The sequence below is a fragment of the Athalia rosae genome, chromosome 4 (genome assembly GCF_917208135.1).
Source record: "Athalia rosae chromosome 4, iyAthRosa1.1, whole genome shotgun sequence".
Taxonomy (NCBI): domain Eukaryota; kingdom Metazoa; phylum Arthropoda; class Insecta; order Hymenoptera; family Athaliidae; genus Athalia; species Athalia rosae.
The window spans coordinates 5,080,144-5,100,004 of NC_064029.1; the positions used below are offsets into that span (position 1 = coordinate 5,080,144).

Below are 19,861 nucleotides of genomic sequence, written 5' to 3' on the forward strand. Positions count from 1 at the left end.
CTACAATACTGAACAAGCAGGAATTACTTGAGGAGATGAAAGCACGGTCTTAACATATTAGAAACAAAGTATATGTATACCTTATGAAGAGCAAAATTATATTAAAAAATAATAACGCGAATAAGGATATGTGTCTTCTGGGGAAGAGAAAAATTAGAAAAATTGACAAGAAATAAAAATTAATTAAAAGGGTGACAAGAATTGAGAAATATGATGATAAATGCATAAATCAATTAATGAAAAAAAATTAAAAAAACCAAAAAAAAAATACACACACTCACACAAACACACATCGTAGAAGCAATCGGCTATAGTCAATTTTGTACAAGCGTTATTTTCTGGAAACTATATATTATATATATATTATATATACACATGAATGAATAAATATAAATATATATATATATTAAAGAGAAATTAATGGTAATTATATGTAGAAAATAATGAAAAAGTAAAGCAGCAAAGAAGGCAGAAAAAAGAAAACGAAAAAAATTATACATATACACACGTATATATAAATATAAATTATGAAAATAGACACGAATGAGTATGAAATCGTTAGTGGTGGTGAGTTACGAAAGCTCATAATTGATCAGAGACAGAGAGAGGGTAATTAGAAGAGAAAGGGAATTAAGAAGAAAAACACACACCGACGCCATAGATTCGAAATTTTGAACATGAACTTTTCATCGCTCGTCTGATTGAGATTTAAAAGAAATATTTTTATCCCATGGCCGAAAAACCGATTATGTAAATGTTTGTAAATTTCAAGCTGTATACTCGTCCTTTGGTTCCTAAACATATGCATATTATAGTAATATCACATACCTATATAGTATATAGTACATTCATATGCTATAGGTTGTATAGGTAATAATTGTTCATCGACTATCATTCCTCGTTATATGAATCGTTTGCAAAATATAATAGATAAATATATAGAATAAATAAAATAAAAGTGAATGAATAAACACATGATGACGAGTTTGTTTAAGAAGATACATATTATATATAATTATATATAAACACGGTAAACTATAGAGCTTGAGAAACTCCATCCTGCGGTATAAAAATCGTCTTTTCTCTTTATAAGTTCGACACGTGTAGTTTTTTGAAGTTTCCAACCACCACCGCTACCAAATTACGATTCCCTACGAAGATTGTCGCGGAGGCGATCGTATATCTTATCAATTTGATATCACAGAGATGCGGATGACGATAAACTAGAGGAGAAAAAAATTCAAGAGTAATAAGAAAAAGGGAAAAGTAATAGGTAAAAAGTATAAGTATATTATGATATAAGTATTACACATAAGCATATAAAATAACTAAATGATAACAAACCGCGTTCGTGATTGAACACATATGCAATAGGTATGTCATGAATATATACGTCGTGCGTATGTAACGATAAGGATAATAGTAATAATAATAATAACAATAACAATAATAATAAAAATAAAAATGATAGGTATGTGTGCAGTATAAAGCGAGTTCCGTGTGTCATATAAATACGTATATGTAATAATAACATGATATTACGTGCAGCTGGGAAATATTTGTACATCATATTTATAACATAGGTAAATATATAGACGTACACATATAAATAGGTATATAATAATTATAGTTATTATCAGCAATTAGTTATATCCTCTGTAAAATAAAACGTGTATGTATCTTTCGTGCACTTTTACAGCTGCTACATACACATATATTAACACACCCTGTACGACGTAATAATTATATATCAGCAATACGAGACCGTGTGTCAAAAAAAGCAAAAGATATGTCCCTCATCATCCCCCTCCCCCTCCCATTCCCCCTTTATCCTTGTACATGAAGTCGGTCCTTATTGTATCAATTAAATAAATATTATACATAATTATATTTATATATTATCAAAAATTAATCGAATCAATGCATAGATTATATTTGATTATAAATTTAAGGATACTTAATACATACACATACATATTATAGGTACATAGAACTCTCTATTTTCAATTCCTGATTATCGTCATAGTAGCCTACTAATTTTCCAGCTGCATCAATAATTTCTTTTCGAATAGTCTTCTTTTTCTCCTTTTTTCGTCAATTCTTCATCAGATATTGATTCTATTTCACTTTCGATCGCTATGCTCTGATAATTTTATTACAATATGATTCGATGCCGTATATAATTGGAGTGTAACGTCCGTGCAGAAAAAATAAAACAAGAAAATCGAATAAATTGATAAATAAAAGAAAGCGTAATCAATATGAAAGATATGCGAGCTAGTGTAATAGATAATGAAGATCCTCGATTATGCGACATGGATTGCAGTATAATTGTAAAGTCCCCTCATTCCCTGCAGAGATATTATACAATGATAAATTTGCATTGCTGTTGCTGATGTTTAAGTCTATATATTATATATATTCAATACGTTAAATACCTATGCATAAATATAAATATATATTTAATGGGTGTGTTTCGTGCTGCTCTTTAGAAATATATACACGTGACTGAATAAGGTAATTAGGTAGTTGATTTAATATTTGATCATTTATTTTGTGTCTTTTTTATGTGAATGATTTATTTACATTCCGCAATAACTATACACGAACGGGAAGAAACAGTGAATATCTGAAACTGCAACTGAATTTTATTTTATCAAACTAATTATTCTTCCGTTTCGATGTCTATGTAATAATAGTAGGATACAAGGGTAGAAAACGAAGAACGGATAAATTCGATCATTAATTAAAGGCATGGAAATCTTTTTATAGAGGACCTAAGAAAAACCGTTTGCAATAATATTATAATTCGCAATTATATCATTATAAGTTAATGTATGTTTCAAAAATATGAAATAATTATGTATACCGAAATTAATAACTCCGCAATGAGCAGCACATACATAAAGGCTGAAATAAATGCACGTCTATATACGTCATATGTAATTAAAATATCAATCCTGAGTTAAAAACCAAAAAAATTAAAATAAATAGAAACAAACTTCACTGAATGTTATACAATGAGATCGACTAACACAGTGTAGAAAAATTGAAAGCGAAAGAACAGAGAACAGAAATATATATATAAATATCATATAATATATTGATAATTTCTATGAAAAATAGATGAAAAATATATTATTATCGAATATTATACAATTAATATATGAATGCTATATCAACGATTTCTATTATGTCCGTCTGCAAAGTCTATTAGAAAATTCTGTCTATCCCATATTATATCAGTCGCACATGATTTGAATCTTATAATTTCGTACAAGGATTCCCAGCATCTTTCATATCATCGTCTGCAACCTGATTATTCATTCTGCAATCAAAAAATCACTCATCACCTTCGGTCGTCATCGGTAATCGTGATATTGATATTATTAATTATCTCATCAATAGTTTTCCTCACGAATACACAATTATAAACGAGCTGTTATCATTATTACTGTTACTATTATTACTAGTATAGTTATTGTACCGAAATCCATCAGCATAAATGATATAACGATGTTCGTTTTATTTTTAAGAAAACGTAAGTGGTATGTATAGAAATATATGTATTATGTATGTTCGTACAGATAGCAATACCATTATTTCAACTATTATTATTAACACCGCTATTTATTATATTTTCACCATTTTGCCCGGTCGTTATTATAATTATATCACAATTTCATTCCTATTAATATCATTAGATCATTCGCTCACGTTGTTCACGATGCGTCGTCATGATAAATATATAAGACATTTTGTAAATCATATAAAAATTTGAAAATAATTTTTACCGCTGTTTTGTCGAACTTCCAAAATTCTCTCTCCTCGTTGCAGTGAGTCAATAATTTGTGCATTTCTTGCTCTCAACCTCCAGTAAACTCATTAAAATCGATCCAAGACAATATCCGTAAGCAATTACGAATGCTAGACCCATTAGAAGCCAGATCAATATCAAAGTGGAGGAATTATTCGAATCGTGCTTTTTCAACACCAAAATTTCACTAGGATCGTGGCAAATCCAGTCTCCGAACATTTTGATCTATGAATTTCATTCACTACCGATTCGTAAATGATTGAACAATCCTTACGGACAGGTCAGTAACGTCACTTGGAATTTTTGCGGATGAATATGAACGATGTTTGAATCGAGCGCTGCGTCACTAGTTCTGTGTTTGACCACTCGTCCTTCGTATAGGGCGAAAAATAAATACACAAACTGGTGGGGATTATCGGTTTAGATGGTCAATGAAGTTGGCATTTCTGCTACGAAGAGCCGTGTGTTCGGTGTGGTTGTGTGGTTGTGTGTCAAAACATATGATGAGGATTTAGGTGATACGAGAGTTTTTGTGGAAACCTGTAAAGTTAGTTTCTCCAAGATTGATGAAGAGTAGTTAATGTGATATCCGTGCTAAAATTTGTGGAATTTAAGGAACCTTGCCCCATCGAAAATCATCGATGGTCTGACCTGGATCGAACGGAGATAATCACTCGCTGGCTGGCTGGTCTGGCAGGTACAATCGCGGTATGTACACTTTACCCACTCGTTGATGAGTCTCATTTCCACGTTATTTTCAAAAAATATACAACCTCGATTATAAGCTTATCTCGACGCAACCTCCCTGGTGTTGTCTGACCTCATCTAACCTCAAACTAACCCGATCGCTTATACCTAACCTTAAAATTGTCTATTTTCCTCATGCTTTATACGGTCCTCAGGTGCTATGCGTGCTGTCACCTGGTAAAATTTCTTTTTCCCTTCACCGTGCAGAACCCAATTTATTTTCTCAATGTTGACCTCTTTTATTTACACGTATGTCCTGTTACTTGTCCTACAAATGAAAATATTACGTGCAATGCAACTCTTGCTTCCGGGTATTTTTTTCCCTGCTTTAAAAGGCAAATGAGATAATTATTGGATTCGTACGACATGCGATTTACTCTTCACTCTTCCCCACCAAAAATCAGAGCCAGATCGCCAGTTACATTGGTCGTATAAATCTGGTTGTCACTGGTCAGCTGTTTTGTTGACAGTCTAAGAGCGGGCGCGATGAGTAGCGACATTTATTGAAAACCGCGAAGTCACCGCATTATCAATGAATTTTAGCTCCGATAATTACGTAACGTCATATTTGCTTGAACTCTGTATTTGAAAAAAAAAAAAACTATCGGGTCCGGTTACTCAAATCAAAAAGCGCCACGATAAAACGGAGCACGATAAGCTTCTAAACTTTTCTCCCCATTCAAAATATATCAATGATCTGTAATGAACATCGAATCTCACTGAATCATAGTGTCGTTTGCACTAAGTTCGGGGATAATTTGCTAGAGCTTTAATGAGCAGGGTCTAATGTTCACCTGGTAATGTGTCTCATGTATAAAATTTTCCTGAGTGAATTATTCGCAAGGCTTCGCATCAGCTTTCATCCATAATGGGGATCTCAGGTGTAAAATCGTTGTTCGTCGCAGAACCGATTGTCCAACTTCTGGCCAATTTAATTCTAACAATGAAATCAATCAAATTTCTCAATTTTTTCGGAAGAGATGATGGCGTAGCCGCTACCTCCGGTCTTAAATTTCGTCCTGGATTTATCAGCTGCAGGCTACTAACGTTTACTGTTGTACAATACCTATAATAGAGAGGTGAATATGTACGTTTAATTTGTATAGAAATAATTTGATAATTTTTCCTCGTTTTTTTTTTTTTTGTTTTTTTTTTGTTTTTTTTTTGTCCCGGTTGTTACAGGAGCCCGGCGTGGCGCCAGCTCGCCGAAATTGGAAATGCTTGTACCGGGCGAAGAACGAGTTCTGGAAAAAAGAACAAACTCGTGTTTCATTCCGAACAACCGTTGATAAATCTTAAAATTCACGACCTATATGTATCATCCATACACACAAACGAATCCAGATAATCGAGCATTAGAAAAAAAATTTCACGCGGTTAACGAATAACAATTTCTGAAATCGTAATTCTATATTAAAAAATGTCAGAGATCCACGCACCGCCACCTCCCGCGCCACCCCCGCCAACGGAAGCTGCAAATAATCCGGAAACAGCTCCTTCGTCTTCGTCTTCACCTCCCTCGCAACCAAATCTACCGCAGGGGCCACCTATTCAGCCGAATAATAATTTTAACGGTATCGCCGCCGTGGGGGCGGATAATAATCACGGAATAGCGGGCGCAATCGGACCACTAAATAACAACAACATGAATAGAACGAGGAATAACAATAATCAGAACCCGATTTTCAATGTACGGGACAGACTTTTTCACGCGTTATTCATTAAGGCCGCACTGGCTTACGCGAGGGCATTTCCGAGACCTATAAGGAGGTTCATTGAATTCATTGTACTGCTGAAGGTGATTATAAATATTTTCCATCTCACGTATCCACCTCGTGATATTCCAGTTTCCAAATTAATGGCTGAATTCTGAATTTCGGAAAATTTTCAGGCGATCATGTCCTTCTTCGTGCTCGCTTACATCCACATAGTTTTTTCGCGGGCGCCAACAAACTGCTTGGGACACATAAGAGACGATTGGCCGCGGGACGGTATTTTGAGGGTGGAGATCCTCAGGAGCGGTGCCGAGGATTACAGCATAGAAAAGAGCTATGCGAAGGAGGAAAAATTGAGGCAGGAGAATGTCGATGACCTCGCAAGCGTTCTGGGGATATTGGCCAGGGACGGGTGAGTTAACGATTCGTCACCCCGTATGTGAAATCGAACGATCGAACGGAATTCAAAAAATTATCCGCTTTTAATTCAACAGATTTTTAAACATCGAGCCGTCCGCTGTCGACGAGGGCGAAAGCCCCGCAGAAACTGAGAACGACGGTGGAAACGAAGCGCAGAATTTCACGCGTACCGAAGAGAACCTCGATATCGCCAGTTCCGCAGTTTCCGAGGAACTTCACTGGCCAAATCTTAGCACAACGAACGCGACGATGAGTCCGTCACTTTCTACGAAACTTTGGGAAGGGCCGACCACCGATATGCTGGAGGTAAGCTTCCGAGATCCCCGGTACGAGGACAATGTTATTTTTCCCACGAGTCGGAATACTCCAGTTACATCTGTTATATTTTTTTCTTCAATCCTCAGCAGCACACCGAAACGGTCGAAGAATCTACGATATCACCGACGCACTCCTACGAAAATTCTACCGATCACGAACAATCGGAGCAGGGGGCTAACGGTGGCGACCGCATTATCCAACCATTGAAGGGACAAGTTTCCGAGGTGGAGAAGATCGTCAGAGCAGGTAATTATGCGCACATCGTACGTTGTGTTTTTCAGAACTGTGGGATAAAATCCGGCAGCCAGTCAGCGCAGCGATCCGTCTCGCCGTATTCTAACTTCGGCGACGCAAGGGTCGTCGAAAAATATTTAATCGATCGTTGATTCGGTCTAAGTATTTCCAGAGGACGAATACATCGTGGAATACTCGTTGGAATACGGATTCCTGAGATTATCGCCAGCGGCACGACAGCGGCTCAACATACCTGTGAAAATCGTCACCCTGGATCCGGCGAACGAAAAATGTTTCGGTGACACTTTCTCGCGACTCATTCTCGACGAGTTCTTGGGGTACGACGATCTGCTGATGACCAGCATCAAGACCCTCGCCGAACACGAGGACAACAAAGGTTACTTGAGGTGCGTATCCGACGATTCTTTCCCATTGTTTCTCTACTCTTTTCTTCTCTACTCCGCTGTTTGTGGTTCCTATTTCTCCTCACTCTTCTTCTCGAGTCCCAGCGATGTCGATCGATGAAACGTTACCAGCTCCCGTTAGTAGATACACGAATCCACCGTTATCGACGGTAAGTTGCGAAGCTTCCACGGGATGAAAATTTCACTCTCTACGGTAGCTTTATTCGGTAGCTCTCGCAACTTACCGTAGCGCGGTTTATTGGTTACCGTTTACAGACTCATGTCCTTCGTAATGAATTTTGCGAGCATTATTTCATAATATTATTCAATTATTGTTCTTTCAAATAAACGATAAAAACGATGCATAGAATTTTTGATTCCTCATTGTGAAAATTTTTGTACAACATTTTTTGAAAATGTCCGCTACATTTATGTTTATGAAACCATTTAACAGCAAGAAAAAAAAAAAGAAAAACTTTGATGTGAATTTACAGAAACGTGGTTACCGGTGAACATTACCGTTTCGTGAGCATGTGGATGACCCGAACTTCATACCTTGCGGCATTCTTCATCATGTGGGTCTTCGTGAGTACCTATTTTATCGAACCTTTGTAGATGTAGTTCTCATTTTATTTCGACGATCTATCGCACCCCTCCGTTCTATTTTCACCCGCTGTCTACGAGCGGCGAAACATTTCGAGACGAAATTTTCGTCTCGAAAACACACAGAAAAAGAATCTCCGTTCCGGAGAGCGGTCTTGAAAAGGACAGGGAAGAGGGCGAACTGAAAGGGGGGAAAAAGGGGTCTTGTGAAAGGTCGGTAGTTCGCGGGGTCGAGGGGAAGATATAGGCGACGGGTCCTATTTCGACACGCAGGGATTTAAGTGGCTCGTTAGCGGCACCCAGGTTTCGAAAACTTTAACATCCCCCTTCGCGCGCAAGAGTTTACGCCAAGTTTCCCGTTTACGCGTCTTCCTCTTGAAATTTCACCCCGGGTCGTCGGTAAGACTCACAATTAAACGGAGTGATATTTGTTTAATTCTCCTTTAATTTTTTTTTCCTTTTTTTTTATGAATAATAAATATAAAATTGAAGTTGCGCTCGTCAGGTGTAGTCGGTCGGGTCATGCAAAAATTCTTCGTCGTTCTGCGGCTCAGTGAACAGAAGTAGACGAGAAGAATATCATCGCGTTAAAACGCGCTCGCGCCGTTTGCGATGTAAATGTAATTAATTCGTATAGCCGTGAGAGCGCGTGAGTTAACTAACAAATAAATGAAGTCTCATCTAATTAAAGGTAATCATAGAGTAGGGTCTCCAGTAATTATTGGATCTCGTATCAAATTTCACGCGCTCTGCCACCGTACCCATACGCCCACCTACAATCTACAACCTAGAACCTACAACCCGGTACCTTATACCCAGATGAATACGGCTCGCTTCTAGTCCCGCTTTTCGTGTTTACAAGGGTAATTAAGTAAATCTGATACCTACACGCACCTGCACCCCGTAATCCCAATGATCTCACGCTTTTCACCCGTGCACTTCCTCTACTCGTTACGCTACACACTCTGCACGTTGAGTTTCGGCGGTGTTTTTTTTTTCTTTTTCTCATTGATTCCCTGAGCATCTCTCGATTTTTTCGCGTACCTCAAGCTCAGAACCGTTCGGCGGTTGAACTTTTCGAATATTCCGTAATTGATTTCAGCGGTCGGTCCCGATGCTGCAAGGGGTAGCTTTCGGTGCGTTTCCCTCTTTCTCATATATAATACAGTTTGATGGTTCGCGGTACTCTGCCGCTAGGAAATGCCAAGAGGCTCGTAACCGAACCTCCCTCTCTCGAGCTTTGACGCCACACGTTAAATCTGAGACCTCGTAAAAATGAACGCGACACCCTTACACGTATATACTTAAATATATCCGCGACTTCGCCAGAGTAACGCTATTCGTTCGCCTTTTGATTCGAACGACCTTCCCCTGCGTCAAGGTAAGCAGGAGCCGGAATTCCGAGAGAGTCGACGATCGCGTTTATCGCACATCTACCTGCTGAAACGATTGCGGTGAAAAAAAAAGTAAGGAATTGTGTGAAATTCTTGAATTCATTCTCAACGGGGGTGGCTGGGGGCGTTTGACTATCTCAATATAATTTGATACGAAACGGCTCGCTTGAGGTCGTCGGCATCTAGAGGAACACGAAGCTCCTAATAACGTTGATTTATACGGGGTACCGTCCTATGGTGCCAACCGAGCCGGCGTCGCGACGAGCTTGCCGTTGGGTATTGGAAGGGCGCGAAACGAAGCCCCGGTGGTTAGTATGAATTGATTGCCATATCCTCTTACGCGTGTGAAACCGCCCCCGACGCGACGTACGCGCTAACATACGTTACAGGGACAAGGGACAAGGGATAAGGGATAAGAGAGGCTACCTACATTTGTTAGGAAATTCGCTTCACGATTTCATGTTAGGTTGTAACCATCGCAAACGTAGATATTGTGAAAAGCTTACTTCAAGATTTCACAAAGGTCTTTGAGTCGTATCGATATTAGAAACATGAACGAATCTGTCTTTTGATTGAGTTTAAGGAGGTTTTCTATCTAGCTTGAGCCCAAAAATTCCAATCCGGAAGTCAAATCGATCAAGTCATCGCCTATTTTTCACTTTTTAAGGCAGAAAAATTGAGATATCTCGACAGGAAAAATTCCTAGCTCAATTTGCTCGACTGATTCGTGTTCCTGAGGTCAAAATACATAAGAAAAGTGCCATACGATCGATTTTAAAAAATAAAAATTTTTGGTCAAAATTTGAGATTTTTCCAAGGGGTACCCCTTACGATTTTTTCAAATTTTGACCAAAAATTTTTATTTTTTTAAATTGATCGTATAGCACTTTTCTTACGTATTTTGACCTCAGGAACACGAATCCGTTGTCCAAATTGAGCTACGATTTTTTCCCTTCGAGATATCTCTATTTTTATGCCAAAAAATGCGATAATTCGGCGATAACTCGGTCATTTTTGAAGATAGATCAATTTTTCTTCCGGACTCAGATTCCTGAGCTCAAATTACATTTAGATAGACTAAAAAATCAATTTTTTATTTTTGACCCCCAAAAGCTGAAAATTAGCGATAACTCGGCCAATTTTATAGGTAGGTCAATTTTTCTTTTAGATTTGTGTTCCTGAGGTCAAATTACATAAGAAAAGTATCCTACAATCATTTTTCAAAATACTTCATTTTCGGCTTGATAATCGAAAAAATAGATATTTTTTTCTCTTATGTCTTCTATGCTATTCTTATGTATTTTGATCTCACGAATCCGAATTCGGAAGTCAAGTTGATCCATCTATAAAATGTATCGAGTAATCGCCTATTTTCACCTTGGAATATATCTGTCATTTAGCATTTCGTCATTTTGCTGTCGGAACCAATTAAAACAAGAATAAAAAAGTCCGCAGCTTATCACGCATATCGCGTTAGCTTATCGAAACATTAATGAAAAGATTACACTATTAGTCGGCAAGTAAATGTCGCAGCAATTGAATACGGTAATCGATGAATATATGCATAAACTAAATAGCCATAAAAATTTCCGCACAGGATAATTCTTCACGCACACCTAATTGCGAGTTTAGAGTTTTCAGAATTCTGATTTAATTCGGTATACTGTTTATGATGCCAATCGAGAACCTCATCAAACATCTGTACCTGATATCACCTTTTTTTTTTATGACGATTTTATAATCACGGATATACTAAATTTGGCAGAACGCTTGTCAATAAATTCCATTTCATTCTGTCGGCATATTCAGCGAATGTTGCCGGTCCATTATGAGCATTGTGCAGACGTAAGAAGCACTCTCATGTACCGCGGAGACCTATGTACGTGGCAGATTGGGACGGTATATAAATGGGGTGAGATGATTCAGTAACGGTTGGTTGTATTTCCACAACATAGCTAAACTTGTGGTGAAATTTCGCCTCTGCCTTACCCAATTCCATTTCCCTTTTCCTCTTCCGCGATCCCCTTTGCTCATTCTCAAAAACATGCCTTTCTCTCTCTCTCTCTCTCTCTCTCTCTCTCTCTCTCTCTCTCTCTCTCTCTCTCTCGTTCTCTATGTTCCTCTCGTCGTTCGATTCACTTCTCGCTTTTCACCCCTCCTACAGCGGCATCGAAGCAGCCCGTGTCGCGCCACGTGAGTGACACGTGAGTAAAGTACGTCACGTGTATCGAACCAAAGGCCGCTTCGCTGGTTACATTCCTGACCCCCTTCGGCAGCTACCTCTTCATTCCGTGTTAAACACCCGATATGCTTTTTCGTTTTCTCTGTAGTTTTTTTTCTGCTAAGCGCGGACGAACGTGCGATTTTTCACGTAGCGTAGATGCAGACCGATCTGTGTTCATTATTTATACTTGTAGCGTGTACGTCCGGTTGGATTGGAAATGCGAAGAAACGGATAAAATGATACCTACGTCAGCCGGGAATACCACTTTACCCTTGAATCCGTTTCAGGTTTAACTGCAGATTGACGCAAGTCCGATCGATAAACGTACGATTTTTTCGAAGAATTCAAGGTGCGCTGTGTACCTTTAATCGCCAAAAAAAAAAAAAAAACTTCGGAATTCGTATCCTTATATCATTTACGAAAATTCGATTGCTTAATACTCGGTGGACGCATCAAGTTGCGGTTTCGATGAAAAAATTTAAATAATTCAACTAATGAAAATTCATAATTCGGCGGAGTGCATCATCTGTTATACTTGTCGAATTCCATCGTCGAAGCATCTATATTCCTCGAGCGAAAATCTTCGGATCAATGATCGTGGCTCTTATTATTGTGAATCATCTTTTGGAGATATTTTAATCGACGTCAGAAGTCCTGGGTGTCGAAGGAACGAGTATCGGGTATAATTGATGAAGAAAAAAATGCATAGTGTGCGCGCGACGTGATAATTTCGGAGGAAACTGGTTAACATAAAACTTGCTATACCGCAAAAACAAGCCTCGTTAACCATGTGTAGCTGCAGTTATGCATAGCCTTGCTTAAGGCGGCGGTCATAAAAAAAAATGAAAATAAAATAAAGTAGACATCAAAGGAAGAATCGAGAAATTGAAAATAAAGTAAAGTAGAAATCAAAGGAAGAATCGAGAAGAAAACTAAGAATAAAAGGATAAGCACGATCGAGGTAAAAGGTGGAAAATAAACGCTCAATGCCCCTCGCGTCGTGTAATCGATCACGTATTCGCGGGCGATAAAAAGACAGCAGTTCCCACGCTCTTGGATATATATATATGTATGTATGTATGTATGTATGTATAAATGTACGTTCATATACGGGTTTACCGCCGCAAAATATATTATTTTAGAAGTATCCGAGGAAAGTAAAAGGGTTGGACTCTACCGAGCGGTAACTATAATATCCACCGGCCATCCATCAACTAGCATTCATAATTCATAAGGCTAATCGATCTTCCTGAAAACCACCCTCGTTCCCATTCAGGATTCTTACCGACTCCGGTCAAAAGCTGCGAAACTTTATGTTCGCTATTGCTTCTACCAAGTTATAGTTTATCGTAGCAAACCTATAGATCTGCAATTATCGCTAGGTGGTCGGAGGTGCGTTCAAAAGTGACGACCGCGGACACGTTTGGTGTTCAGTTTTCTGGCGCATAATATTTCAATCGTACATCGAAAGGACGAAATGAAGACGAACAAGTTCTGAGCAAAAAGGAGAAAACAATTAATCGACAATCGATAAATTAAATCCTTCGAGATCTTTTATTTTTTATGGTCAATTCGGTGGTCATTTATTAATTTGCGCGATCTTATTGCCCGCGCGGTGTAAAAAATGAATAATGGAAAAACTCACTCCTAATTATAACATATTGCCGCGGCGAAAACCGGACAAACTCGTTTTCCCTTGGATTAATAAGTACCCGCTGCATCGTAAATCCATTGCAGCATCTTTTTTGAATGCAGGTCAAGGGGGAAGGACTGTTGAAAATACGTACGCGCACAAATGTAAAATCTTATAATATAACCGAGGTTCCGATCCCCCAGTTTCATCCATCCTCGACTGATTATTTTCATCCACATCACGGGGACCGAGATATACGAGATATAAGCCGCGGTGCGAAGATGATGACTTAGATGAAATTGCTAATTATATCGAGCAAATCGCAAAGACTACCTTTGGCTTTTCACGTGCGGAAACTCGAGGAACACCCCAACCGCGTATTAATATCGCTAGATTAATCGGACTAAATAACTGAACAACATCGCAGCGACTTTAAGTGTGTGTACACCGGTGTATCTGTACCCATGTAATACCCATACATTTGCTGCATTATATTCCAGTGTAAACGTAAACTTTATACCCTCCATCTTCCCTCGACAGGTTGCTCCTCCTCCCCGTATGAGATGTAAATTCGCGTGTCTTTGCAGCTACTTACATACTAACGTCGCCCGTTTTCAAAACTTTCTCCGAGGATTTGTGACTAATTTATACGCCCGACGTATACGCGTCGGTTATGTTTCACTGCGTGATATGCCACTCCGATCCTGGAATTCGCGGTAAAAAGCAGAAGTCGTAAATCAAATTTTTTATTTTCACTCTTAATTTTCTGGAATGCCGCCACTATGTGCAGGGGATTCGAGAGTGGGGGTAAAAATTCGCGACGAGGATTTTCCGAACGGTGGTAAAGTTTGCCCGTTGCGAATAATGCGTTTATTCCTTACAATGAAGGGATTGTAGGTGCCGATCCGAGCTGCGCTGTAACAATTCAATTCCATTATTAGAAACCTTGCGCTTGATTCGTTAACGGTGTGCAATTCGTAATTTGCAATTTACCAGTTGTAATTTGTCGTTGAAGTTAACTCGCTCAGTTCTCCTTTTATCAGGATTACGGAGAGCGAGCTTTGTGCATAGTTTTCGCGTAAAGAATTGATACGCGTGTGATGTGATATCGTTCGAATGCTTTTTCGCAAATTCGCGTGAATTCGTGTGATTCTGTCGAGTTTGATACGAACGAGAATACCTCATTTGCCTCTTTACAATTTGATGATTTTTTATTCGAATTTTCTTTTTTCGCTTGTTCCAGACCATCTCGATATCCATGTTGCTGCGATACTCTCATCACCAGATCTTCGTCTTCATAGGTGAGTTTTTCTTTTTGAATTTTCTTCTCTTTTTTATTATCTTTTATATATATAGTACGCAAATATATCGCTCATTGACGTTGAAGAATTACCTCGCTGCCCGCATTTGAAATCGGCCAGGTTACTGCCGATCATTTATTGTCTCCTTGAAAATCTTCCTCGCGTTATTTCTCTTCAATATCGTGTGGAAATTTACCTTTCATAGCCATTAATTTAATCGACTGTCATAAACAATTTTTATTCCGTGGGCGAAACGACCAGCCACGTAGATATATACGTATTTTCATACGCACCACCTTCGACGGACATACGCGTGCCGCAGGTTCGAGTCTTTGACGCTGAAGTTCGAACGCTTCCGAACGCTTTTGACTGCAGCGCGAACGAATTCAAGGGTAACCACAACCGGCGCTACCGCAGCTAGCGAATTTTTGCCCTTTTTTTTCGTTCGGCGGAGCAACGATGTTTTCGTTCAGCTATCGAGGCCCGTGTCGAATCCGAACCGGCGCGGCGGCTCAGGGAATTCGGGGGACGTCGCGACGTCGGGCGATAAAATAAGCGGCGAAAGCACCGGCATAGGTCCTGATAATGTAAAACTCGAATCCCAGACCCCGGACTTCTGACCTCAGATCCGAGAGTGCGGAGGTCCAAAGTCCACATTGGCTACGTCGCGTACCGTTGTGTCTGATGTTGTACCTGAAGTATTGCGGGTAAAATCGAGATCATAGAATTCCTGCGGTCTCTGATGTATGCCAGCGCGCGTTCGAACATCAAAGCGACCGAGGATCGAGGGCTCCTGACCCTCCAAGAATAATCTTTAATACCCACGTCCTCGGTATCTAGCCACCGCTGTACCGTCGCTAGATCCGAAATCTAGATACGGCTTCGATTTCACCGGGCATCAGTGTCCACTTTCCCACAACTAACTCCCAGGAGGTGGTCCTGCTGGCTGCTGAGATATGGACCGGTGGTTGCTTCGCCGAGAGCAAAGAAATTTAGCGAAGCATGGGGAATTCGGATACACAAATATCAAACCAATCACGGTATATCTGAGTCGAAAGTTTTCAAACAGAACCCCTCGGTGTTATGCACTTCGATATCGATCGAACTCAGGTGGACTGATCCAGCTTTTGAATACCGGGACTGATATCGAGTCGGGGTTTGAATTTTTTTTTTTCCAAATTTGCCGATGCAAACTCCAGGAATAGACCGTGCGGATCGATCAATAATCCCGCCGAGTGTATATGGACATAATAGACCAGACATTCCTTAATACCCTTGTACACGTAATATAGCTGAGAGTCAACGCAGACGTAATGGGGATTATAGATAGCGCCTGTATCTTCGCTACTAATTGGAGAGCCTCTGAGCTAATTGACCTTTATGTTAACAAGTGTTTTTATCGATATCGTGATTACTGAATCCTTGACTCCGATGTGGAGATGATAAACCGTTCTCCGGTGGTGAATTTTGGCGATACGCTGAAAGACAAAGGAAGAAATTAGCGTCGATCGGCGCATCGTTGATTAACGATTATCCCCCGACCCATAAATTATGAAGTGCTGTTCCGCCGCATTGCTGCGACTCGAATTTCTCGGAATCATTTTCCTGGACATATTATTTGCATCGTTTTTTCCATTCTAAGAATCAAGTTTTGAATTAATGAAATTTTAGACCGTTTACGTCATAATGGAATAAAATCCGGAGGATCTTCTTTATTTCAAAATTACTCAGCGATTATTCCTTCGCCAAATTATCACGAAACGAATGAAACGTGGTACCCCTATACTCGATTAAGTATCGATGATATTGACAAAGAAAATTTCGTCCCTCACTCGCTCGACAGCGAAAACGACGATACTTGGTCTCGGGAAACCTCTTTGGAAATAACGACGGTCTGTAGGGAGGGTTCCGGTAAATACCCTCAAATTACGGTCAATTTTTTTTTCTCCATTCGTACGGATATCACACGGTTTTTACATTTTATTACCGACGATCAGTTGGCAAAATAATACCAATGTAAAATTCAAAGCCAAATTAATTGAATACACCGTCGGAATCGGTATAATTGCTAATTTGTTACAATTCATTTGCAATAAATTTTGGCATTCTAAGGATTTAACATTTGAATCCAAGTGAATTGCTAAATACCACAAAAACACTTCGAATTCTTTTGTCACGAGATACAAGAAAAAAATCAGCCAACCAATCGATTGAATCATCTTGATTTCTATTCATTGATCGTAATCTCTGAAATCGGGAAGAAGTTTGAAACGGTTGAAGTCGCATGGTCGGTGGCATTGAGCGTCATAGCGAAAATATATGACAAAGAATTTTCTCTCCACCTAGCCGACGACGTTATCGAGGAAGGGTTGTTTCTTTGATTATGCTTAAATTAGAGTGCAGTGCAGAGGCACCGTGTGACGCATTGTTTTGCAAGCTTGTTCTTCGATTAACATACAAGGCCTGCCACTTTCCTTCGGCCACGTTAGGGAGCAGGATTTTCCTCCTCGCCCATGATTCGTCGTTCCGATAAAACTCGTCCGATGCAACGAACAAGCTGCAGTTTTCGACGAGTGCATTTCGGCGGTAGAGCCTGAGCTGGTACCATTCGTGTCACGCTTCGTTCGTTTTGCGACCGACCAATTATTCTCATCCAGTGAAATAATCGCGTGAGTCGTTAACCCCCCTGAGTCAATCTCAGTCAGAGCGATACGATCGTACGATGGACATATTTTCCGCTTTAATTTTACTAATCGGCGTCGTTATTCTTGTGGCTATTGTGACATGGATGCGTGGGAAAATATTCTACTGGCGGCTAAAGGGTGTTCCAGCCGCCGGCGTGGTACCTTTCATAGGGAGTTACATGCCGCTATTCTTGCGCAAGCTCGCGCTCCCTGATTTTCAAAAGTACATTTACGCCGTGAATATGGAATCGAAGTACATAGGGATGATGGATTTTCATACGCCATCGATTCTGGTGAGAGATCCGGAACTTGTCAAGCAAATCGGAGTTAAGCACTTCAACGACTTTCCGGACCACAAACCGGTGGTAGGAGAATCGACCGATACGTTTTTCGGTAAAATGATGTACTTCGTAACCGGTAGACGGTGGAGAGAGATGAACGCGGTAATGAGACCCGCCTTCACCTCCAGCAAAATTAAGTTCATGTCAGAACTGGTGTCGGAAATTGCGACGGACTTCGTCGCCTATCTTTCGCGTCACCCCGAGCAGACCTCATCCATAGAAATGAAGGACGCTTTCACACGTTTCACGGCCGACGCCATAGCCACAGCATCTTTCGGACTCAGAGTCGAGTGCATGGAGAACAGAAACAATGCCTTTCACGCTTGGGGAAAGGAAGCCACCGATCTGGGAACCGTGTCGGTTCTCTCCAAAATAATCATGTTCCGTGCCTTTCCGCGGCTCACGCGATGGCTGGGGTTGTCTCTGATATCCGAAAAATCCGCGCAGTTCTTCAAGGACTTGGTCAAGGAGAACCTGGCCAACAGGGAGAAGCACAATCTAACCAGGCCCGACGTGATACACCTGCTGACGCAGGCCGGCAAAAAGGACGACGGACTCGAAATCACCGTCGACGACGTTATCGCTCAATCGTTCAACACGTTCTTCGCGGGATTCGACACATCGTCGACCCTGATGTGCTACTCTGCCTACGAACTCGCTGTCAATCCCGATGTGCAGGATCGCCTGCGCCGCGAGGTCGACCATTTCCTGAACGAAGGCGCAGGGGTTATCACTTACGATTCGCTCAGCGAAATGAAATACATGGACGCCGTGGTGGCCGAGGTGCTCAGAAAATATCCACCGTTGCCCTTCACCGACAGAATATGTCGCAAGTCGTTCGAATTACCACCGGCGTTACCGGGAGTCGACGCGTTCACCCTCGAACCGAATATGGTCGTTTATTTCCCGATATACGCGCTGCACCACGACCCCAAGTACTTTCCCGAACCGGAGAAGTTCGACCCTGAGAGATTCAGCAAAGAGAACAAGTCGAAGATAATCCCGTATACTTACTTGCCCTTCGGTATCGGTCCCAGAACCTGTTTGGGCGATCGTTACGCGCTCATGAATATAAAGATGATACTGGCCCACCTAATCGCGAAGTTCGTTTTAAAACCAACGCCGAAAACATCGATTCCTCTGAAGTTTTCCACCAAGTCGTTAACGATGGGTGTCGAGGGTGGGTTTTGGCTGGAGTTGAAACCCAGAGAACTCTGTTAACTCTTACCAACGAAACGAATCTCCTTATTATCACGTATCACTCGCCTACGATTCCAGCTTCATCCCTATTAACCGTTCGTATTTTTTCCTCATCTGATTGAATGACACTGCGTGAGTCTGAATAAAATTTTTATGTTTAACGAGGGGTTATATTTTATTTTATTTATATCGCACAACATTCTTCCTTATTGTTTTTTAGGGTCTACTCCAAACTTCGTCGGCAGCTCCTAGAGCGAAAGACAATTTTTTGCAAATCGATTATAATTAATGCTCGTTATATCGTTTTCCGCAATGAAACATGATTCGCTTGTATAGGTGTTGTACGATCATTGAGTATCGCGAGTCTCATACCTACTAGTGGTGAGTATCGTTGAATCGCAACACCCAGCGTGTTTTTCAATCTGGTTTCTTGCGCATACTTTGCATGTGTTGGAACTCGCACCGCGTCTGGATTCATCGAAATGAAAATTTCGACCATCGAACCCTGGATGTTAAAAGTCACGAAGAATCGGGGGCCATAATATATTCATCCACACAAAGAGAATTCCGTTAATGATCGAGCTAATCAGTTTCGGGTTGGCGATCCAATAAAAATAAACTCGTTACTTTTAACCGGAGTGTGAGACCTTGGCTTCGGTTGACGCGATTCCGCGAGCCATCTAGGATCGCGAAACCGCGTCGAGGATTCTTTTTGGAATCAAGTCACCTTACGAGACTCCCGGTTCTAAGACCACTCGTCCTGACAAAGAACGATTTCAGGTTTTCTCGAAAATGGTGGGGGAGCGTCGTTTTTTTTTCATCCCTA

General features: G+C 40.4%; 2 protein-coding genes and 1 long non-coding RNA gene across 10 annotated transcripts in view; 2 read left to right on the forward strand and 1 right to left on the reverse strand.

Moving 5' to 3' along the window:
• Positions 1-3,260: 3,260 nt before the first annotated feature.
• Positions 3,261-4,275, reverse strand: LOC105686339. Its single transcript, XR_001103045.3, has 2 exons — positions 3,795-4,275; positions 3,261-3,328 (listed from the first exon to the last, which is right to left on the reverse strand). It is a non-coding gene; the product is annotated as an uncharacterized LOC105686339 (long non-coding RNA).
• A 21-nt stretch (positions 4,276-4,296) lies between these two features.
• Positions 4,297-19,861, forward strand: part of LOC105686311 (membralin) — a 65,532-nt gene continuing 49,967 nt past the window's right edge. Inside the window, exons 1-10 of one of the 8 annotated variants that reach the window (XM_048654636.1) lie at positions 4,308-4,364; positions 4,433-4,525; positions 5,543-5,643; positions 5,992-6,362; positions 6,456-6,691; positions 6,774-7,005; positions 7,104-7,263; positions 7,415-7,658; positions 8,150-8,240; positions 14,753-14,810. In XM_048654636.1, coding sequence (XP_048510593.1) covers positions 6,210-6,362; positions 6,456-6,691; positions 6,774-7,005; positions 7,104-7,263; positions 7,415-7,658; positions 8,150-8,240; positions 14,753-14,810 — 1,174 coding nt within the window. In that variant the 5' untranslated portion in view covers positions 4,308-4,364; positions 4,433-4,525; positions 5,543-5,643; positions 5,992-6,209. Of the gene's footprint in view, positions 4,526-5,542; positions 5,652-5,746; positions 6,363-6,455; positions 6,692-6,773; positions 7,006-7,103; positions 7,264-7,414; positions 7,659-8,149; positions 8,241-14,752; positions 14,811-19,861 lie in introns of all 8 variants that reach the window. The other 7 variants (XM_048654635.1, XM_048654634.1, XM_048654633.1 and 4 more) reach the window with 7 other exon arrangements.
• On the forward strand, positions 14,895-19,189 carry LOC125500744 (cytochrome P450 9e2-like). Its single transcript, XM_048654638.1, has one exon. The coding sequence runs from the start codon at positions 17,533-17,535 to the stop codon at positions 19,054-19,056; it is 1,524 nt and encodes a 507-aa protein (XP_048510595.1). The 5' UTR covers positions 14,895-17,532; the 3' UTR covers positions 19,057-19,189.

Excerpts from the sequence above, each read along its gene's own strand:
- LOC125500744 (XM_048654638.1), top strand. The coding sequence starts at position 17,533 with ATGGACATATTTTCCGCTTTAATTTTACTAATCGGCGTCGTTATTCTT.